General features: G+C 37.5%; 2 protein-coding genes across 3 annotated transcripts; one reads left to right on the top strand and one right to left on the bottom strand.

The window, feature by feature from the left end:
• Positions 1 to 5,250: 5,250 nt before the first annotated feature.
• Positions 5,251 to 14,125, top strand: acp1 (acid phosphatase 1). Of its 2 annotated transcripts, none has more exons than XM_067482415.1 (6): positions 5,251 to 5,357; positions 6,476 to 6,549; positions 7,366 to 7,479; positions 10,923 to 10,984; positions 11,718 to 11,823; positions 13,843 to 14,125. In XM_067482415.1, the coding sequence occupies exons 1-6, from the start codon at positions 5,315 to 5,317 to the stop codon at positions 13,918 to 13,920; spliced, it is 477 nt and encodes a 158-aa protein (XP_067338516.1). In that variant the 5' UTR covers positions 5,251 to 5,314; the 3' UTR covers positions 13,921 to 14,125. The 2 variants fall into 2 exon arrangements, with proteins under 2 accessions (XP_067338516.1, XP_067338517.1); XM_067482416.1 differs by lacking the exon at positions 7,366 to 7,479 and adding an exon at positions 7,189 to 7,302.
• A 2,523-nt stretch (positions 14,126 to 16,648) lies between these two features.
• On the bottom strand, positions 16,649 to 22,525 carry LOC137103069 (ALK and LTK ligand 2-like). The gene is made up of 6 exons (XM_067483088.1): positions 21,279 to 22,525; positions 20,429 to 20,790; positions 20,099 to 20,152; positions 19,820 to 19,900; positions 19,628 to 19,700; positions 16,649 to 17,533 (listed from the first exon to the last, which is right to left on the bottom strand). Exons 2-5 carry the CDS (start codon positions 20,718 to 20,720, stop codon positions 19,636 to 19,638), a joined length of 492 nt encoding a protein of 163 aa, XP_067339189.1. The 5' UTR covers positions 20,721 to 20,790; positions 21,279 to 22,525; the 3' UTR covers positions 16,649 to 17,533; positions 19,628 to 19,635.
• Positions 22,526 to 22,795: the final 270 nt, after the last annotated feature.

Here is a 22,795-nt window from a genome sequence, read left to right as displayed (position 1 = left end):
TTGCAGTTTAATCTGATGTGTACTTAGAGAAACCAGCACGAGCATGAATTTATTCAAACCTGTATACTAATACACAGCGTTTTTATTTTATTGAATTTTTTTATAATTTCCACTTTAAACTTGAAACATCTCCACTGGGACAACAGCATTCAGCCAGTGCGTTGAAATTTTCTTGGCCTCTAATAGCCACAATATCAAGGTTTGAATTAATTTAAATAAAATAAAAGCAAAACAACTGCAAATCCCATAACAGCAATTAGGGAGGTAAGAACTGACTCACTGTTCTCTCCCTACATTTGTTATTAAAACCATTCACTGGTACAGAATCAGAAACATCTGTGTACAAACTGATACCAGACCACCAGGTTTACACATTCAAAAGACAGAGGGCAGCACTAGAATGAACAGTGTAAAAGTCTTGCAATGACTTCGGCTTAATTAATTAATGATTCAAGACTCTCTTTTAAGAGCAAACACATCATACACCACTTTGGTGGATCGGGACCATTTTTAAAGCTCTGCCTCCACTTGCCCCCATGCTGCACCACCCAACCTGTGAAGGCTTTGGTTTTTACTTTTCAGGACCTAACAATCTATTTAGAAAGGTTATTTGGTTTTACAACTATTTTTTGACTGAATATACTGTAGGCAGAAATAATCTAAAACAATTACAGTATTTTACAAAATGTATTTGTTCGTGTAAATGGTGTCAGGAGCTGCTGCAGCTTTTGCTATCATCAACACAGGGGGGAGAGGTCACATTCTACAACTGGCCTTGTGACTTAAAGAAACCAAAGACTAACAGGACTTCTCTTCAGTAATTTGATTTACACAGTACTTATATTTTTCAGTTTCATATAATCCCACATCTGTTTTTCATTGTATTTGCATTCATTAAGTTGTGTGTTTATTTTGATTGGCTCCCTAAAGTCAGACTGAACACGCCACCGGCGGATTCATTCGTGTTTACTTGAGCTTTAAACTTCCTTGACCTCTGCTTAGAATTAATCGTGATTTCCTTGAGATTGTGTCTTCATGTGCCTAAACAGAGGTATGCAGAACTATAAATAATTACTCCTTGCATGTATGAGAATGCTTTAATATATTTATTTGAATTCAGTGGATATTGTTGATGAATATGAATTAAGAGTCCCTTGTAATACATGTATATTTTGAGATTCTGGCCAGTTAAATTTACCGCAGTGTTTATTCTGAAAATGGGCAATGACCAATAACCATATTGAATTAATAATTTCATAGCAATTTTCCTTCTGTTGCTTATTTATCCTGGCAGGAGACCGTTTTCATGTTATGCTCTAGCTCTCTCTTCTCTCATTTCTTTTCATCGTGCTAAGAACTCTCTAACAAAGGCATGAAATTACCTAAAAAAATGTTTTAAAAAAGTATTTTGAAGATTCGGGCAAAGTGATTCCTGTCCAAAATATTCTCACAGTGTCACGAGGATACATGTACAATCCTCTATGTACAATCTTTTTCTGTTCCTTGGCTAATAGGTACACATGGCTTGTTGTCTGACTTATGAGATGAGAAGAGATCTATTTCTGCCTGATCGGATAAAAGAGAGAGGGAGCAGGGATAGAGGACAGCAGAGTAAACATGAATACTGACACCATTAGTTTCTTTTCCCCTGAGCCTTCTCACCTTTGTTTAATTCTTAACTTACGCAGCTAGTTGGAAAAACACATTCTACACTTTAATATGAGACATCATCTGCTAATTGTGTTCCTATTGATTCATTCACAATAATTACCATCCATCCTTGAGACGTGAATGAAACTGGCTGACTCAAATAAAAATGACTCACAAATTATGAGATATAATTGCTGCAGCCATCCTTTTCTTACAGTTATTGTTTCAGTGTTATGTAAAGTAACTGATAATTGCTAATCATGCATGCATGCGCTAATTACCAGGAATATAAGGTCACCTTCACCTCCAACTGAATTAGTCAGGATCTATTTATCATAAGCTCATTTTACTGTATTTGTGAAAACTGTGTTTGAAGAGTGACTGCTGCAATGCTTTTTCACGGTACAACAAATATTCTGAATTAATTCTATTTATTTTTTTATGCCTAAGCACAAAAAAACAAAATAAATAGAATTCAGCTTCTTCATAAAACCAACATAAAATGGGGCTTCTTTCTAAAATTCACTATTCACTACGTAATGATTCAAATAACTAATGTAAAAGCTGTTGCTCATAGTGAGGACAATTCATTTGGTTTTAAAGCCTATAACATTAGGATTCGTTGTTCTCATCATCACTTGTTTTCAGCCACAGTAGGCTGCTGGTTTTAGTTGACATGCTGTTATGAACATTGTGAGCTGTCTGTTCTGCAGCAAATGGCAGACAGACAAAGTTAGTGACTAGCCAGTGAAAACACTGATGCATTTAACAGCTAAAGAGACAAGTTGCTCCTTCATGGAAACTAAACCAAACCTAAAAGGACTTAAGGTCACATGGCTTAAGTGACCAGAAAGAAATCTTCATATAGTATGTGTTAGAAAATAGGCTGTAACTTGGTCCTAGCACACTGTTTGTTTATAGTTATATAATTATATTCAGAAAGTCTGACAAAGTCATTAATACATAACTATAATATTCAGGATGGGTCCAAACAGTTTATCTTCTAACATAGATATATACGTTTTACAGGGTAAAACAAACACAAGTTTCAACTAGGGGCCACATTCTTTTCATTGTCTGTCACACATTGTGTTCATTGAATCCAGTAAGTTTCCGTTGCAGGAAATACATTTTGGCTCGTATAATGCTGTTGTGCTAATTGCATAGAAGGGGGTTGAGAACACGAACTCAGTGAGAGTATGACCAGTAATGAAAAGCTGTCATTTGCTAGTTTATTTTCTTAAGATAAAGCTGATGCTCAGCTAAGAAAAGAACTGAAAATAAGTAAAATCAGTCTTCTGGGTTCATGTAGATCATTTTGTTTTAGATCAGAAAAATGTATTTACTTGTTTCCATTTATGTCTATAAAAATGGTTGACAAGGAGGAGGAGGATCTAAAGGAGATCCTCATACTCTCTTTTCTCTTTTTTCTCTCCTCATAGAAATAAGGCTATGGAAACAAAATATCCCATTTCTCAGAGGTCAGAGCTCAGAGACATCAGAAAAAAAATAATCTGAGAAAACGTTTAAAAGAACAGACTCAACCATTGAGGTCAAAACTGTCAAAACTATTTTTACACAGTAGTTCTATCAGTACTACTAGCTTAAGTCTGTTTTTTAATTTGTAAACATTTTGAGCATCATTTCACAATGTGCTTGACCACACCAGCCTAGAGTCTCTCATATTCATTGTTTATAATAACCAAAAGTCCCCAGTGCAGGAAACTTAAGCAGAAAACACATACAAGCTAAATGTACTGGATACAGGAAGTTAATTTGTTACAAAAAGCAAACATAAGGCTGAGAAACAGGTACAGCTGCTTTGTAGTTAGGACTCAGTTCCGTTTCAGATCTTGTTAGACCTGTTCTCTGCGAAATACACTGAGCATTAGGATGCTGTGATTACATATGATAGACATCACCACAGAAATGGTAATACTAAAGCCACATCTTGTCTTTTATTTCAATTTTTTGCATATCAATTGTCAGAATTAACATTTCTGTATCTTCTAAGGTAAGAAAATGGTTAAAAAAATAAAGGAAATACAGTAAACATTCAGTAACAGTAACAATGTTATATGCCACACACATAGTATGCGGTAACATACTATAAGGTTTTTGTTGGGTCCTACTGTACTTTCTTCAGTGGGTGGAGATTGACCTTCCAGTATCTCCTGTTAAGGAAACATAATTATGACATCACAACATTTAAGTGTTTTGTGTAGTTAGTTGTAGTTAGCTTGTCTTGGCCTTTGCTCCCACAAAGGTCAAACATCGTAGCATAAAGTGAGACCAATGTCTGATAAAGGCCACAGGATGAATTTCAGTGATCCCACAGATCTCCCAGCTGTATCTGTGGTGAGCTCAAGCTCAGATTTGTTAATGGTGTATTCTGATGTCATACAAAAACTGTAAATTACTTTTGTTGATTTACACTTTTTAATGGATAAACGGTAGCCGAGTTGTCTCTCTATTTAACATGTGAGTTCTGAGAACTTCTTTGATGAGGTAATAAAGGTCTGTTTTATTTCGCTGTGACTTTACTTTTATCATCTTTTTATCTTTTTATCTTTTATCATCAGCTTTTATCATCAGCACTTCAAAGCCAATGTTGACTTGTATAGCAATAAAATGTTACAGACCAGTAAACCAAATTCACATGTTTCAGATCAACAAAAATTTGCTCTTTCCTGTCTGGCAAACACATGAAGATATAAATATAAGCAAAATGCCCTTGTATTGAGTTAAAATTACTTCTTAAGACAAATGGGCCACTTTGGAATGTTCTAAATTTATGTTACAGATGCATATATTTCTAAGTATCATTTTAGTAATACTGGTTAATTGTGTATTCCCTGTTGTTGTATATGTTATGTACATGTGACACATTGCATCATACATTAAATGCTATGACCAATCATTTTAAACATAGTCTAGTCTACTATACTAGTCTAGTATAAGAATTTCCATTGTAATTGATAGCTATAGCTGTAAAATAAAAGCAACGTTATATGTATATTATATGCCTCAAATTGTCTTGGGGTAGATTAAGAAAACAAGCAAGTAAATATTCAGCTCAGTAGGCTAAGTGAAAAGTCAACTGCACAACTGTTTCTGGCACAACTTTACCCAGTGCCAAGGAGCATGAATAAAGGAAATCAAAATCAAGAGGTCAAAATCCATCAACAATTATAGCATAAAGAACGTTGCTAGACCAACACAACTGGCTTGATGCCTTTGTCAGGATGTGTGAAGCGATAAAGTTTCTTTACAATTGCCAGGTTTTTTAATCTTATGTTTATTGGTCTTAAAAGGTCAAAAGTATAATTGTTTAAAACCTCAAAATGCAAACTAGGGCAGTAAATGAGCATCTAAATAACTGAAAGATTTTCTGCCTAGTCTTCTGCAAATGAAAGTTACTGTAGTTACCATTTAACAAGTGTCTTGTGGTTTAAGATTTTGTCAAAAGCTTTGAGAAGTTATGGGAGGCGAGAATGTTTGATTTTAGAACTTATAACGGCTATTAGCATATCAGCAGCAGTTCCATCATATCTCAATAACCTCGCACAAAATATGGTCTTAAAAGTACTTAAAAAGCTACATTTTTATCCAGGCACTAGTTGGCCACCTCTTACGACGTAACACAGGACCTTTTAAGAGCAAGATGGCGGCCAACAACACGAAATCTGTTTTGTTCGTCTGCTTGGGTATGATAAATCTTTTAAATGAAAAATAATATAATGACTCAATCATTCAGCAAATATTAAGCGATATATTAATTTAGAATATGATAGTAATTTAATTTAAGCGTTGTTAGAATCACATACGAGCGTTAGTTAAAGTGTCTTAGCTAACGCTAGCTAAGTTGCTCTGTTACATGAATGGTTATGGTAACAATGAAAGTTAACTACATATAAGTCCCGGTAAATTTGGTGAAACAGTTGTTGTATATTCAAGTGTGACCGGAAGCCATATTAGTGTGTTTTGCTGCGATGCTGAGTAACGTTACTTCGATTAGTTTTAGAGAAATAAATGGGTTCAGGTTCTTCGTGTTGTCCAGAAAGTTTCATAATATATTTATCGGGTATGATAGTCCACAGAGAAAGCTACTTAGTTATTGCCCTTCTTACAGTTGTGCTTGGCGCTAATGCTCTCAGTACTTTAATTTAGCAAGAGCCTTGTATGCTCAACTGAATAATTCAAGTACTTAAGCTGTAGTTAAGTTTAGGTAGAACCTGCAATAACGTTACCATGGACGGGGTTTGTCTGACATAAATCACAGATCAATCAAAGATGTCAGACCATCTATAATATTATTTTCTTTTCAGTTTACAAATCTTGTGCAGACAAGCATACTAAACTGGAATTCATTTTTTAAGACACAACATCAAATTTTATTTTATTTTTTTTTATTTTATAAAGTTATTTTATCCCATCGATAATTTAGTTAGGCCAGGAGCTTTATTTCAATTCATTAATATCTGATTAGTTTCTCCATGAACCTGTTATACTGGTTTGATCTATAAAATGTCAATACCAAAACATAATCACAGTTTTTTAAAGGACAAATTAGCATATTTTGAGGTTTTATTTGTTAGAATATCCCTGCAAACTTGAACTTTGTTTTTAAAAGTTCCTATTCCAATGTCCTCTGTTCTGCCATTAATCACGGCTACATCATCAGGGTTGTGTGTTTTTATGAAAGTTTGTTTAACCTTTCACAGATTTTCTGTGGGTCTCTAAAAAATAAATAAAAGTTCTTGATTTTTAATAAAAAACATTTTAGATTTATAGATAAATGCAATAAAGCTGTGATTTTTAACAGGAAATATTTGCCGTTCTCCCATTGCTGAGGCGGTATTCAGAAAGATGACAACAGATGCTGGTGTTGTTGACAAGGTAATGTCATTATGTGATTATTACATTGGTATCGTTTTTTTCCAATGTTACATTTTGAAATGTTAGAATTGGACGTCATTATTTTGCATATTTATTCTCGAGAGTGTGCAATTCAGTACAACTAAATGACATGCTATCAAGAATACCCTTGACAGTATGTCACAAACATAATTACATTAATTTTGCTTTACTGCCAAGTAATTTTGAATCTTCCACTGGTTGTTATTATTAACCCATGAAACCAAATGATTATTGGTTACACATTAAAACTCTTAACCATAGCAATTTATTGGCTGATAATCACAAAATAGTGAAGATATGTTTATTCAATATTTTGTTATTGTTGTTATGGCAAAATGTATACATGAAGTACCGGTGAGGTCTCAGAGAAATTCTGAGAGTCTGAAATGGTTTAATAATACAAAATATTTCCCTCACTGCACCCTTTAATGATCATGTATGAGTAGTGGATTTGGTTAAGAGCATTTGTCCACAAATCTACCTGTGAAGTCCCACCTGATTCTGTCCAAAAGTGAACAATGCTGGTGGAAATGCTGTACCACCTACAGCTTCTCTATGTGTGTGAGAGAGTGAATCATTCTTGCTGTGTTGTTGTTCCCCGTGCTCTGCTCTGCCTAGTGGAGGATAGACAGTGCTGCCACTTCCACCTATGAGATAGGAAATCCTCCAGACTACCGCGGTCAAGCCTGCATGAAGAGCCATGGCGTGCCAATGAGGCATGTTGCCAGGCAGGTACGACCACCCACCTCTACACCCAGTAGCTAGCGCCCCCTTTTTTGTTCTCTGTTGTTGCAGTGGGTCATAGACAGTGCTGCCACATCTGACTGGAATATAGGCAGCTCACCGGACAGCCGCGGTCTGGCCTGCTTAAGGAAGCATGACATTGAGACGAGCCACAGGGCACGACAGGTACAAACAGATGTCCCTTGGCTACTATCACCTCATCTGACCAGTAATTTTTGATTAAACGTTTCATTTCCTTTATTTACCTGAGCAATTAATCAATAAATACAGTTTTAAAAAGTAAATTAATAAATTTTTTAATAATAATAATTTTTTTTACAGCCTGTAACGCCTATCTATTGCCTATCTATTGTTATTTATGTCAGCATCTCATAGCAGAACAAATGGACCCTACAATACAAGAGCACATAGAATGTTAATTCCTGTTTATTTGCACTTTACTTAAAATCATATGCAACTGTCAGTAAAGTATTAACCCCCATGAATCTGCGTTTGCTTATGTCCCAAAATAAAACTGTTGTTTTGTAATAGTTTTTACTGTTATTGATAACTAATGTGATCGGAATTTCATGTCTTCCATCTGACTAGTTAACTAAAATTACTCCTTTTTTGAGGGACGTTCTTTTGTCTTGAATGAGTAATTGACAGACATGACAGCTTTTTAATGTAATTACATTACATTACATCAAACAGACCGCTGCCTTCAAGCCTTCATATACGGTGAAAGAAATTCTAAGTTCTAAACTTCTATACTTAGTGAAATTATTTAACCAGTAAATGTAAAGTTCAGTGTACAGCATGTTTAGCTTGAACATGAGATATAGTGACCTCTTGTGACTGTTAGGTGAATTGTAGATGGGCACAACAGCTGGGTTTAGCTTCTGAGGACCCAACAGTACAGTTTAAAAGATCATGTGACTTACTTCAGACAATACAGGCTTAAATTGCAGCCACCAAATAAGATAGGTGGCATTTGCCAATACTACTGTGTATTTAGTCTTGTCTTTGTGTCTATATGCCTTTAATGCAAATGCTGTTTGAGCAGTTGCAGTGTTTTTTTATTTATTTGTATGCATTGTTTTCTTGTGAAATTGATAAAGTACCTTTTGGCCAGCTCTACTGCTATGCCTATACTGCCTTTAAAATATTAATGAAGCCACTTGAACAAATGTTGTATCACTTTTGCAACATTTGTTTTAAATCCTTACACAGGCCTAAAATCACAGCAAGATGTTTGCCCATGTAGGGCATTATGTTGTGTTGGCTCCTCCTCAGTGCAACTCTCACGCCCCTGTGTCCCAAATAACAACACGTTATGTTCCTATGTGCTTGAGATGTGCTGTCTCATTGGGTTGTCTCTCAGTCAGACCCTCATCTAATCTCCTCAAAGCAGGGATGGGTAGGTTCAACCCTTGGCATAAACCCAACAAGATCTATCAGTGACAGTCTTTTGGTCATTCCACTTCTCATTCATCACCCTTGTCATTTTCTTCAGTGGCTTTTGGTCTTTGCTTTCCTCTTTTACCTGTTAAGTTTTTACTCTGAACTGAACTTGTGCTGCTGCCAGTATCCAAGCGGGCAGGCCAACTGAGAGGTTTTTTAAAAACCATGGTATCCCCCCCAAAAAACAAACATGTTTGTTTTACAAAGCCAACTTTATCCAAAGTGATAGATGACATATTTTGTGGAGTGGCCTATCAAAAATTGCCAACCAAGTATTGCATTTAAGAGAGTTGAAATTAAATTTTGCACTCAATGTATAATCATTGAATCAACATTTTAAGAATGAGTACTTTTTGCCAAAAATCCATTATGTTGTAATTACATTAATTTCACCTGTCATAGATATTTTTGGCATTTGGTTTCTGGACACCACCACATTAAGCGAGTTGAGATTTTCAGGTTTAATTCAATAGCTTGGACGAAAGTGTGGCATTAACCATTCAGAAATTACATCTATCTATTTACATACAACCCCATTTTTAATGGTTCTTAAATAATGGAACAAATGGCTGACACGTAGTTTCATGGCCAGTTATGACATGTTTCTTTTTTACTCACTGATCAAGCAGATGAAAGGTCCAGAAGTTGGTTCTGACAGTTAAATTTGCATTTCATAGCTGTTCACTGTAACTCAGAACATGGGGTCTAAAGAGATGTCTATGCATTTGAGTGGATATGCTGAAAAAAATTAAATAAATCCACCAGTGACATAGCACAAACATTTTGAGTGGCCAGTTCCACAGTTTGAAACATGTCTAAAAAGTAGGAATTAAATGGAGACTCGCAACAGCAAAAGACAGAAAAGAGCACTGAAAAGAACTAAAGTGAATGACCACAGAGTTCTGTCCATGGTGAAAAAGAACCTTTCACAGCATCTAGTCAAGTCAAGAAGAAAGGAGGTATTCATGTCATTATCAAAGTACAGTCAAAGTACTTGTATATGTATGTATACAGGGGCTTAACAACAAGGTGCAAACAACTGGTAAGGCTCAATAACAGAAAGGCCCGCCCAATCCTGGAATGACATACTTCAGAGTGATGAAACCAACTTTAACTTGTACCAGTTGGGAAGAGAAAAGTGTAAAGAAGGAAAGAAACACCTCATAATCCAAAGCAGCACCAGATCATCTGTCAAACATGGTGGAGGCAAACTTGTCCACCAAACAAAATTGCAAAACTGCAAAATTGATAGGATGTTGTATCTTATTACACATGGATAATGACCCGAAACATACAGCGAAAGCTACTCAAGAGGCATAGAAATTAGATATTCTTCAATGGCCAAGTCAGCCAGTTGGTCGCACCCCAATAGAGTAGGTTTTCACTTAAATAGCACAAGACCCACAAACAAGCAGCAGTTGAAGGCAGCTGCAGTAAAGGCCTGGCAAAGCATCTCAAAGGATGAAACTCAGCATTTGGTCATGTCCATGGGTTCCAGACTTCAGGCAGTCAAAAAGATTTTCATCAAAGTATTAACGACAAACCTTATGTTTGTAATTATATTAGTTTGTTCACTTGTGAGCCAGCAAAAGTGTGCTTGTGTGTATGAAGATGGCTGTAATTCCTGAATGGTTAATGTCACGCCTTTGTCAGACAGTGTTCAAATGGAAAAAAATGTGATCAGACTCTAGTGGCCAAAACTAGGCACTCTGGGAATACAGAGATGGATTTAGTACCACTGTAAAAATTCCTATTCCTAGAAACTGACCCTCATAAACCTTAAAGTTTTTTTTATATTGCTGTTTGTTCAACACTTATCCAGATGCTTACAGATGTGCCACTTAAACCCCTTTTTATAACGTAGTTTTCTGTGAGTTCAGAGTCATGTTAAAGTTTGTATGCTTAAGTTTTCAGTCCTAATTGATTTGACAACGCCCATAGTTACTGTAGCAACAGAAATTAGATGTATTAGGTGTATGTGGTAGTTCTGTATTTCTGTTTGTTGCTGCTTCTAAATGTAACATCCGGTTTTCTGTATTGTAGATTGATTTCAAAAATTTTTTCTTTTTTTTTTTAAAGAAGCAGGAGTCTCTGCAGGCTGTACTGTATTTGAAGAGCCCAGTGTAATTTTCTTTTCTTTTTTTGTATTTCTTCTCCTCCTCCAGGTTACCAGAGAAGACTTCATGAGCTTTGAGTACATTCTCTGCATGGATGAGAGCAATTTGAGGTACAGTAATTTCAGACCACAGCAGCAGTGAGGGTTTTTTTTTCTGTGAATGTGTATCACAGTTGCTGAAAACACAGGTGTCGTGTGTTACATGTCCTGTCTTACTTATAATGTCTTTAGTTAAAAAAAAAACATTGCCTTGAATATGGGTCAAACTGGATTGTCCTGCTGTCCTGTTCTTGATACTGATATGTGCAACTTCTGGTGGTAGCGTTGAGCTATAATGTGTAGGTGAATGCCTCTCTTTAATGAGCAATATCCTTGCTAAGCCCTGTCTTAAGCTCTTACCAAAGGTTAGGGGGAGGGATATTTTTGCTACTTTGAAAGTTTAGGGATAATTTTGAAATCACATGCCTGTGGCAGATCTGATCTGTAATCAGCTTACTGAGTTCCTTGGATGCCTCGTCTTTGGAGTTTTTTCCTCTGTCTCCCACATACTTTTTTTTTCTCCACAAGTGTTAAGCTGACCAGACTGAGAAAATGCAACCTTGTCCTAGACAGAGTACCCTTTCCATGTTTAGTTTTCTTTTAACAGAGCTGATTGTTGTCATTACATTGTTGTCAAATGGAAATTTCATTTACTTTTAAACCTGTGTTTTTAGCTTGAGGTTTGCTCTTGCATTTCGATATTGACTTAAACAAGTTGAGATGTTATTCTCATTTTGCGCATTATTGTGTTCTGTGTGTTCTTTTCTGCTGTCTTGTAGTCATGTGTTTTCTCTTGTCTTCACAGTGAATTGAAAAGGAAGGCAAACTCTGTGAAAAACCATAGAGCAAAGATTGAGCTTCTTGGTTCATATGACCCTCAGAAGCAGCTGATCATCAAAGACCCATATTATGTAAGTAGTCAAATATACTACAAAAAACATACTAAAGAAGATGGATGATTTGGATGTAATATATTTAGTTTTTAAATACTGTTTCACTATATTAAAAATGGTGGCATTACTGTTTGTTATGGTAGCACAATGCTTTGCAGCTCATTGGTTTCCTAAACAGAGCTCAAAGAAATGAAAACTCAGACTGAACTTTAAGCAGTGGACAGGTCAGCTGCCTGTGTAGGTTAGATATCCACTGATGTCCAATGCAGCATCAAATGCGCAACATCCGTTTATGCCAGACAAGGAATCACCTGTCAGTGGCATTAGGCACATCAGACACCAACTGAGTCACGTCACATAAAAATGCTTGCAAGTGTTTTTTGTTCTTGTATTTGTCCTTATTTTGAATTAGTAAAAAATGAAAGAAATTGATTGTTAGCATATTTAATAGTATTTGTTAAACATATATATTCACTTTTAGTTTGGGTGATTTGAGAGCTCAAAGAAAGCCTTTTTTAGAATTAAACATTCTTTTTAAAAAATATTTATGTCTTATTTGGAGTTTAATGAGGTTTGTTGACAACAACCTCTGTTAATCAGCTTCACCGGGACTGTGTGAATACGGTCTGTGGCAGGAGCAACCCCTATCAGTGTCGTTGGGATTTTTATGCAACAGTTGCCGCTTAGGAGTACAGCCCATCACTGTTTCTAACTGGATCATAGACACTTCATCAAGGACTAAAAGTTTCATTCCCCATAATAAAAAAAAAACAAAAGAAAACAAATTAGAAAAAAGATGTTCAGGCCTTTGAAACTAGGCTTAAAACTGATGATGAAAGGTCAATGTGAGTAATCCAATTGGGTCTAGAAGGAACAGAGAAAACTGTAATGTTCTCTGCTACCAATGAATGCAAGTACCTGTGTAAACCACGATTTATCATGGTTTTATAGACAGGATAATAGAACCCAACATTTTGATCACTGGCCTAAAGACAATGACTTTGGACAGAACATGTCAGTCTTCAGGTGTATGTGGGAGTTCTGTAGAGTTCATTCTCCACAGGGAGAAATGGGATCATGTCCAGGCATTTTTTAATATAATAAACAGCTCCAAAACAAAAGACAGTGGACTGTAAAGCCAGCAAGTCAGTTCTTTGTGCCCTAATTATTAACAATGTGTTACCCTAGAACTTCGCTATGCAGCCTTTCCAATTCAGTACGCATCACAATAAAATATTTTACACAACTGTTATTTAATTACTTTGAAATCACTGTAAAATGTATTTAAATGCTTGATTACCAAAGAGTAATATAGCTTGTTCTATGTTTTCTGGGGTAGGATGCTAGAAGGAAAAAAAGTCAAAATATTTGTGATGTGGCATGAACCAATAGTTGTTTGAACATACTTTTTACAGTTGGGCTGGGGTCTGTTGCCAGCAACCACATGGTCTGGCAGCAAAAGCACCATACACTCCCTGTTGGTGTAAATGGAGGCAAATGTATTGACACAAATAAGGTGCCAATGCATTTTTCCTGTCCATACAATTTCTGTTATTACCACACACAATTAACAGTTTTGCCCATTTGAATTCACTACTTTGTGATACCAACTGATATAAACAGTTAACTTTTCGTATTGTTGTAATAATGGGAGTAATGGAGTAAAATAAAGCAAAGAGAGTGAAAGGTTTGCCCATACAAATCTATGAAACATTATTATTGCTGTGTTATCAAATGTGCGTGTGGGTTTTAGCACACAACAAGTTGATGGTAGTTAGTATAATTCTGGGACCTGTTTCCTTTCCATCAGTTTAACATTTTTAAGTCATTTGGGGAGTAATAATAGTAATAACATCACAATATATAGTTTTTGTATTTTTAAAACAAAGCAGAGAAAACATTTCTACAGTTGTGTCAGATAATAGTTTATTTTATGTTGTGTCAGTGAATTAAAATAATCAAACATACTTGTTTAATGATTCAGCTGTGAGTGCTTAAATTTGCTTTCATTTCTGTTTTTTTTTTTTTGTCTCTTAGGGAAATGATGAAGACTTTGAAAAGGTGTACGAACAGTGTGTACGTTGCTGCAAAGCATTTCTAGAGGCAAACTCCTAACGACGCCCCAGCTGAAAATTTTCCTGAGTTTGTGGGATAAACATAAATAATCAACCAAATATATTGGCTGTGTCACATAAGCACTTATCAATAGAATACTTTGTTTCAGTGTTGTAAATGTTATACAAACTGCACAGTACATTTAGAACAATGCTGTTCGTAGACCTAAATTCAGGTGATTAATAAAATGAATGATTTAAGACTATTACAGCGTTTATTTCCGAAAGTCATTCATGTTAACCTTTGCGAATATGTTTAACCATTTATAGGAATGACAATATCCTGCAGATTTTAATGCATGACTGAACAATTCTGAGGTCAAAGGTGGGCACTGGGGTCAAAGTTAATGCCAGTCTAAATGCAAGCATTGATTCTGTAATCTCACTAATACCACTCTAGGATTATTTTGTTCAACAATTGATGCTTCAGATATTTTCTTCGCAAATTACCACAAGGCGTAAAATATTATATATCAACACTGTATTTGTAAAGGGCCTGAACTGTGAGCAGTGTGTGAGACAGTTTGACACCGTAAGGTTTTGACCATGGGAGATATACAGTGGTGACTATGAACCCTCTAAAGTTTTCTCTGTTTCTACATAAATCTGAACTAAAAGGTGATCACGTTTCTAAGACCTCAAACTATATGAAGGGAACACAGTTAAACAGATAATATAAAAACACACTCTGTGGGACAAAAGTATGTGATCCTCTAGGATGATCAGTTTATTTAAAGGGGATATTACAGCCATTTGAATCGAAAGGATGAGAACCAGGTGTGAGTCTGGGAGCTTCTAAAGAGCAGCGGCTTTCGGCTTGTCCCTTCAGGGGTTGCTACAAGGGATTCTGCACGTTGATTTGGCATGAGTTGTTACGCCGGATGCTCTTTTATCTTTTGTCCGAGCTCAGAACTGGCAGCAAGGTGGCCCTTGGTGGCTGGGTGCGGCCATACCTGATGGGGTGGTAATTGAACCCCCGGCCTTCTGTATCGCAGCCCAATGCTCTGACCATTGAGATCCTCTCTGATTTAAATCTGGGTCTTCGCTGTCAAATGTGGTCTTCGCACCAAAGGTGTGTAGAAGTGTGTCATGGGTCAAACAGAAATCTCTTTTTGAAGAGCTTAGAAGAGTTGTTTATGCCCACAAGGATGGAAAGGGTTACAAGAATTTCTAATAACTCTGGACTTTACCAGTGAACTGTCACGTAGATCAAATGTTGAACTTTCTAAACCATTGTTACCCTCCCCAGGATTGGTCAACCAACAAAGATTGGACCAAAGGCAAAGTGTGTAAGAGTCTGGCAGGTCACAAGGAACCCAATGGTAATGTTTAGGAAACTAAAGGCCATTCCTGCAGTGGCTAATATTGTTTTTGAGTCCACCATCAGGAGAACATTGAACAACAATAATGTGCTTGGCAGAGTTGCAGGGAGGAAAGCAATACTATGCAAAAACAAAAAACCTTTACTGCCCATCAAAGTTTGCTTAAGGACGTGTGGACTATTTGGGCTTTGCTGCCTCTGGACCAGGACCTCTTTCCATTATTGAGGAAGCTATAAATTCTGGGTTGTACAGTTGAGTTGTATGAACTGTACAAACTTCTTCAAATTTCTACAGGAAATTATGAAATTATCGATACATGAACTAAAGTCTATCATGCAAACAACAACCCTAAACACACACATTATTCTACCAAAGACAAAACAGAAATTGAATATTTAGCAATGTCACAGTGGCCTGTTCAAAGTGCTGACAAAAATCTTGTGGAAATGCTGTTGAAAGACCAGAAGCAAGCAGCTCATAAAAGGAAGCCAAACAGTGTCCCTGAGCTGAGTCTGTCCTCAAAGAAGAAACCTGGCTAGGATCCCTCCAACCTGATGTGCAGTGTTTATAGACGGTCATTGGAATGGTTAATTTAGTTATATTTTTGTAAAAGTTGGATCCTGCTAGTTAATAAAGGCACACGTTCGTACACTTGTCACACACAAATATTGAAAGCTCTGTAATAAAGACAGTTGATTTAATATTGAAGAGAATTTTCCACAATAAATAAATGTTTACATTTTAATATTTCATTTGTTTAATGGGGTTCCCTTTCTCTAGTTCTCAGACTTCGGTGGAAATCTATGTATAAAGCAAGTGGTTTTATGTCTTTTGGAAACCGTGTGGTCCAATCTGTGCTTTATTTAACCCTGAAACAAAGCACATCATAGAGAAGTTCCTCACTGACAGAAATAACAAATGATGGCTACAAAGTTGGTTAAGGGAGTAGTTTGACATTTTGGGAAATATGCTTTTCAGTATCACAGAGAATCAGATGAGAGTTACTGAATCCACGCTGTACAGTATATACCTGAGCCTAAAAGTAATTAGATTCACTTACCAGCATCTTCAACTTCCTAGCATGTTAAATCTAGATTAATATATTTAAAATAATTTATTGATTTTTGATTTTTTTTTTTTTTTTACAGAGGCTAAGATCCTGGATTATTTCTTTGCCCAGGACCAGTTCCTGTAGTATCTACTGGTTTCCCGATTCCTACACAGAACTAAACAATTGTCCCACAAATAAGCTCTTAAGTTCTTAAGTTCTTAAAAACACAGTTGTGGTCGTAGCAGTCTGGCTCAGGCCAGCTGTTTTCCAGTTTCCAGTCTTGGTTCATCAAACCTGTAGTCCTAGAACTAGGGTGGGAATGTAAAACAAAATAATGCAGGAGACAACATATGTACTAATCTTATAATTTATTTAAATATATTCAATTTTTAAATATATATACAGTATGTGCATTTAACACGCATTTGATAAATGCCAGTGGCTTTAATTTATGGTAAATAGGTGGGCTCCTCTTATGGTTTGCTTTATAGTATGTACATGTTACTCCTTTTTTAAATGGTCATGGCCTGCATTAAGTACAGTGGAGCCTTGTGATACTTCATATATACAAATATAAACTGTACCACTCAGCGTCCACGTGAGGCCGGTGACTTTTTTTTTTATGTCTTGCAAAGACGCAGACAGTTGTTCATGCAGTCTATAATTTAGTCACAGTTCTTCCTCAGCATGAGCACGAGTAGTTGACGCTATGCTATGAAAACGAGCTGGGGCTCTGTTTTCGTCTGGGTGACAGGTATTGCAGTAGAAAAGATGGGCTCAACCTGAATTACTCATACAGAGCAAACCAGTAGCAGAAGGCAAGTCATATTTAAATTGGATTTTGTTCTTTTCGTAAAGTAATCAACAATAAAAAACATAATCCCTTTTTTTTTGTTTTAGCAACATCTCTGGATGCCATCAAGAAAGAAAAATGTCCTAGAGTTTTGTCTTTCAGCCTTGTTCACTTGTTTCTTTTTCCTTTCCCACTCTTCAGTTTCACCACCTTTTTCTTGGTCTGGATTTGTTGCCGGGTTGCTCCCTCGTGGTGACAGCCAGTCATCGACGTGAGAGCTGGTAGTGGCAGTAATCCACGCCTTAGCAGGAGAGGCCTCAGTGAAGGACAATACTGTGCCTAATATCAGTCGGGGATGGTTGGAGTATTTTAGGCTTCCCTCTTATTGTCCAAGGCACTTTTTTCCCAAGTTTTTTTTTCTATTGGAGAACTCATGTTTGGCTTCAACCTGCAATGAAAAGGAAGTGAAATTCAGCACTGTCTCCCACTTGGCAGAACTTGGTCATTTCTTTTGCCAAAAAGCACCACAAACAATAATATGAGAAACTTGATTTGACATCGATCTGCCGCTCTTGCTGTGCCTGCTGCTAAGGCCTGTGAGTGTCAACACAGCAAGTTAACCACTAGTGTAAACAATTGTTAATACTGCCTGTATTTGCAAAGGATTCAGTTTTAAAGGTACAATAGGCAACATTTTTCCAATATTCTTTTTCATAACTTCTTAATGTGAAGAGGTGCTATCAAAGCCTCCCATGGCCCACACTCTGAACATCACTGGCAGTGATGCAGAGACATTAGCTTGCAAAGGCTTTCTGAGTGAGGCTTGCCTTTTTGACCAATCAGAGAAGAGCATCAATTCTTATTTAATTTCATAATGACAACTATCTGAAGGGCTGTGCAGAACAGAGCAGAACAAAAAGAGTGAAGCAAAGCTGTATCAGAGCAGAGAGAGAGTGAGTACTGGGCAGAGGGGAGAGGACTGATTTAGAATTAGCTTAAGTTGCACAAATTAACTTTAATCTTTTACTATATATATATATATATATATATATATATATATATATATATATATATATATATATATATATATATATATATATGTATGTATGTATGTATGTATGTATGTATGTATGTATGTATGTGTGTATATATGTATATATATATATATATATATATATATATATATATATATATATATATATATATTTGTCTTATTCAATATTCAATAGCTAGATCTTCCAATTAAGCAAAAGTAATACCGTTGTATCGTATACATTATCCCATTTTTTAGTGTTCTTATAGAATAATGTGTAAGTAGCATGTTAAGACTGTAGCTGGCTGAGGTGGAGCATTTAACTTATTTGTATATTTCTGGAGTAGTTTCATCCATAACACTGCATTAATTTTACAATATTTAAATATTTAGTGGGGCTGCTGTAGCTTGGGAGGGTAGAGCTGGCTGTTCACCTCATGCAGGGTCAAATGTATTAACAGTAAATCTAGTGGGAAAGGGTGCAAGAAATATTTATCCCTGAAATATATATAAAATATATATAAAAATAAAATGGAAATACGTAAGTAAAATGCAAGTGCCTCGTATTTTTTTTATTTTATTTCTGCCATTTTCAAGTGTGGGAATAAATTCAAGGTTTGCTGCAAAGTGAAGAAGCCACAAATGTACAACATGTAACCAAGTACTAATTAAATATACTTAAAACATTTGATTTACTTGATGTACTTTAAGTATTGGGTACTTTGACCAGGTTGTAGTTCTACAGTACCATATGCTAATGTTCTGAAACCTGCTGATCACAGCCAACAGTAACACTTTCAGTAGCTCTCCCCACCCACGTCAATAGGCTTTGGCCCCCCATGACCCCAGTTCTCTGTCCTTAGACCACTCTTGGTAGGTACTGACCAATGCAAACTGGGAACACCATCAGGATCTGCTTTTTTTAGAGACTCTCTGACCCGGTCGTGCTGCCACCATTGGCCTATGTCACAGTTGGTCGGATCCTTATACTTATACCATTTTTCTTACTCCCAAGGTCAATAATTGACACTGGCTTTTTAAAATATCCCACAGGTGCCAGTGGCTGATTGGTGCCCACTTGTACTGTAACTTAATACAGAGGGTACCTCTCACTTTTTACTGCACTGCAACACCACATTGCTACAACATATATTACATAAAAACATGATGAGCCAGATGCTCTACATTCTTGTTCTTTCATGTTACATTTCTGCTACTCATACATGATGGAAATCCCCAATAAGAAATATGTGGTTGGCATCCAATACTTCTTATTACATCAATTTACTTGTAAAAGTTTATTTACTGTTCTGCTGTTACGTTTACTTAATCAAATGATCTAAATACTCACTGCTGCCACTTTGTCACTTGCTTTTGTGAATTGAACAATTTCACAAATTTGCTGTTGGGATCTAGCCTACCTGCACCCTGTACCTTGTTCATTTTGCCTTCAAAATAAACAGACATAAACATTTATGTTTAAACTGAAGGTGAACAATGTCACAGTACCTTGTGCGCTACCCCTCTGTGCACTGCGGGCTGCCAGCTAGCCGAGTGAGAAGCCGAGCGCATCTTTTGAAGTCTGAGAAGTGAAGATGAAAAAGAGATTTACACATGAGTGGAAGTGTGCTGACGTGGGACTAACTAACACAAAGAGACACTCAGTATGCTTTGAAAAGGGATCATGTAATTGCAGCTTACATGCAGGTATCGTGCAGTCTCTGGTGTGGTGATACAGTCTGTACACATGCTTCCTGCACTTTGGACTGAAGTAGAGCGGACCTGAAAGAAAAGAGAACAAGCTTTAAAACCATTTCCAGCTCCGTGGACACCTGCAGATCTGTGTTTTAACAGCCTTCATTTAAGACTGCGATTCACCTGACGTTTGTTTTTGGCCGCCTCGGTCATTCTCTCTCGCTCTGACTTTCACACATTTGACACAAAGATGCTTACATACCACAGCTTGTAATAATGCCTCACCTGTTATATGTTTGATAAATGGCTCCTTCTTTTTGACATCTCTGGGGATCACGACTGTGGAACGAGAACACGAGAAAGGAGTGTCACTGACTACATTGCTTATTCACGTGGATTTTCTCATGACTTCCTAAGTCACACAAACCATCTGAAAACACATACTTACAGGAAGCTAAATTCACCTAAATGAAAAACATTTTTTGACATCACTAATCGACTGTCTAATCATGCAAGCCGTTTTAAGTTCAAACATCTGTACCGCTGCAAACCACCTCCATAATGAGGGGATGCAGTCTGCGTTCACGCCCATGATGATGGCAAGCGGCCACTCACCGACTGACTCTTTCCCTTTGTTTTTGATTTTCAAGTGGCGTAAATCCTTCGGCTCCACCAGAGACGTCCTCGCTCGCATTGTGAACGGGGCTTCAGTTCTCGCGCTGTGGCGACCTCGGCTCTCCTCCACGTGTTTTACAATCTCCACCACACGCCTTAAATACCGCTGTACGCCCCTGCAGGTTAACGGCGTCTCGGGAGCTGCCGAGGGCGCGCTCTCGCTGCTGTGGCCGGTTAGAGCGCACATCAGTAGCACCAGTCCCATAGTGAAGTGCTTGCGCAATTCCCTCATAGCTTCCGTGGAGTGACAAAAAGAGTGAACTGCGTATCCAAAGCTTTTAAGAGAAAGCTCAACTGGACACCTGCAAGAGAGATGGAGGAGGGATGTCAAATCTAGACCCCATTTACACAAACAGGAGTATTTCACTGCTTCTAATACAAACAATACACACAAGGATCTGACTTTGACTGTACTCTTTGCTCCATCTTTGATTCAAGCAATATGTGCAACGACTCTAAAGTTGTTTATCGTTTAAATCAACTGTAATTTGGATGTCAAGCATCCTGTTGTTGTTAATGGGGATGTTTTTATGTTGTGATTAAGCCAATTGATTTCACACATTACTGAAACCGTTTGAAATTCAGATCGTTGAGTGTTTTGCAGCAGCTTTGGCTGTGAAACAGTGTGAAGTGCTTTAGCTACCTAAATGTGGCTTAACTAAATCGAATTCGGCTAGAAATGACATCAGGATTAAGAATTCTTTTGCGAGATAGACATGAAAACAGTTTACATTAAGCAAGTTAGTCTCAAAAGATCTTCAGCAACGCAGATTTAGAAAAATGTTAGTACCTTCAAGCCTATGTAGCCTCTTTTAAACCTCTTATGATTACGTCCCGTGCGTCCAACAGCAAAACGAAATGAAGAACTGTGCACAACTTTCTTTCTGGTCCTTGCTTCAGTCCGGTCCTAAATATTTTCCCTTTGAAATCTGCTCTTATGTCGAATAAGCAAAACTTGTAAAGTCAGAGCAGTCGCGGAGCATCCGTAGCCATCCTCTGAACACGGGCGGACTGTAGGGAGAGAGGGAAACAGCTGAAGGATCCGTGTGCGTCCTCGCTAGGGAAGCAGCTCGGTCACCCTGGAGAAAAACTCACTTTTTATTCTGTCTCGCAGACCTGGTGACCTGTCCCCTGTGGGCTACTCCGCCGCGTCTGTGATAATAATAAGACGCATTATTGGCACTCCTGACGCGTAAAGTCCAGTTGAGTTGGCTGACCATCAGTTGAACGCTGAGTTTTCTGCGCCCCCCTCCTTTCCGTTACTCCATTTATCTGTGCGATGCGCGGTTACAGGAAGCGTTTTCCATAGTAATACTTCCACTGAAATTTGTAATCAGGCCAGCAAACGGCGCGGATACCGGCATCTCAGCAGAAATATCCTTCTTGGGATACTTATAACTCCATTTAGACACTGTGGCTTTACATCCATCGAGGGAGTCGAAACACAATTACCGTTTAAGGATGATTATTTGAACATTAATTACGCACGGGTTTTAAAACCTATTGCCACTTCTAGTCAGAGCTACAAACTATAGGCCATAGCTGAGTTTTACAGGGGGGGTTGTGCTTCTGTGATTAATTTGTAGTTGCCTTCTGTAGTTGGTTTAGCTTTCTTTAAAGTCGGGGCGTGCAATTCCTGTGCCCCCCCTTAAAACGGAGGATAGTGATACTAGTGAGACCATATTACGAAAATAAGATGAGGGGGAAACAAAAGTTTTGGAAAGCTAGTGCAATCTCACCCAAAAACAAATGAAACCCGACTTTAAAGTCTATAAAACGATTTTAACGGGCAGTATCCCACAGTGTTTCATATCATATCATATTATGTATGTGTTGCCATTAGCTGTTAGGTCTTAGAAAACCCTTTTGTTTTCACTGCGTCTCCGGGTGAGTATCTTATGGCCGTGCGTAAAAGCCTGGTGCTGAAAGGACAGCGCGCACTGTCACTCAGCTTTAAAAGTCTTTCCTGAGCTGCAAGTCAAAAGTTCAACGACTTCAGGGGTCGCCACAGCGGAACGTGTACCGCAAGTTGATTTGGCATGCGTTTCTCCGCCGGATACCCTTCCTGCCGCAACCCTCCCATTCTTATCCGTGCTCGGAACCGGCCCCAAGGTAGCTCTTGGTGGCTGGGTGGAGCTGGGTGGGGCCACAACTGGTGGGGCCACAACTGGTGGGACTTCTGCACCCCAACCCAATGCTCAACCACTGAGCCACCAGGCCCCCTGTCTTTCCTGAACGGCAAGTGGTCTTTGGATTTCCGGTATCATTAAAGATTTCCACTGTTGCACAACATTCTAATTCATTTTA

This window comes from Channa argus, chromosome 17, assembly GCF_033026475.1.
Source record: "Channa argus isolate prfri chromosome 17, Channa argus male v1.0, whole genome shotgun sequence".
Taxonomy (NCBI): Eukaryota; Metazoa; Chordata; class Actinopteri; order Anabantiformes; family Channidae; genus Channa; species Channa argus.
The sequence above is the reverse complement of the archived record's forward strand: the minus strand, read 5'-3'. Positions and strand labels throughout refer to the sequence as shown.

Excerpts from the sequence above, each read along its gene's own strand:
- acp1 (XM_067482415.1), top strand. The coding sequence starts at position 5,315 with ATGGCGGCCAACAACACGAAATCTGTTTTGTTCGTCTGCTTGG. Across the intron at positions 7,480-10,922 it reads CGAGCCACAGGGCACGACAG|GTTACCAGAGAAGACTTCAT; the intron begins GTACAAACAGAT and ends CTCCTCCTCCAG. Across the intron at positions 10,985-11,717 it reads ATGGATGAGAGCAATTTGAG|TGAATTGAAAAGGAAGGCAA; the intron begins GTACAGTAATTT and ends TTGTCTTCACAG.
- LOC137103069 (XM_067483088.1), bottom strand. The coding sequence starts at position 20,720 with ATGAGGGAATTGCGCAAGCACTTCACTATGGGACTGGTGCTACTGATG. Across the intron at positions 19,901-20,098 it reads ATTTATCAAACATATAACAG|GTCCGCTCTACTTCAGTCCA; the intron begins GTGAGGCATTAT and ends CTTTTCTTTCAG. Across the intron at positions 19,701-19,819 it reads AGACTGCACGATACCTGCAT|ACTTCAAAAGATGCGCTCGG; the intron begins GTAAGCTGCAAT and ends TTCACTTCTCAG.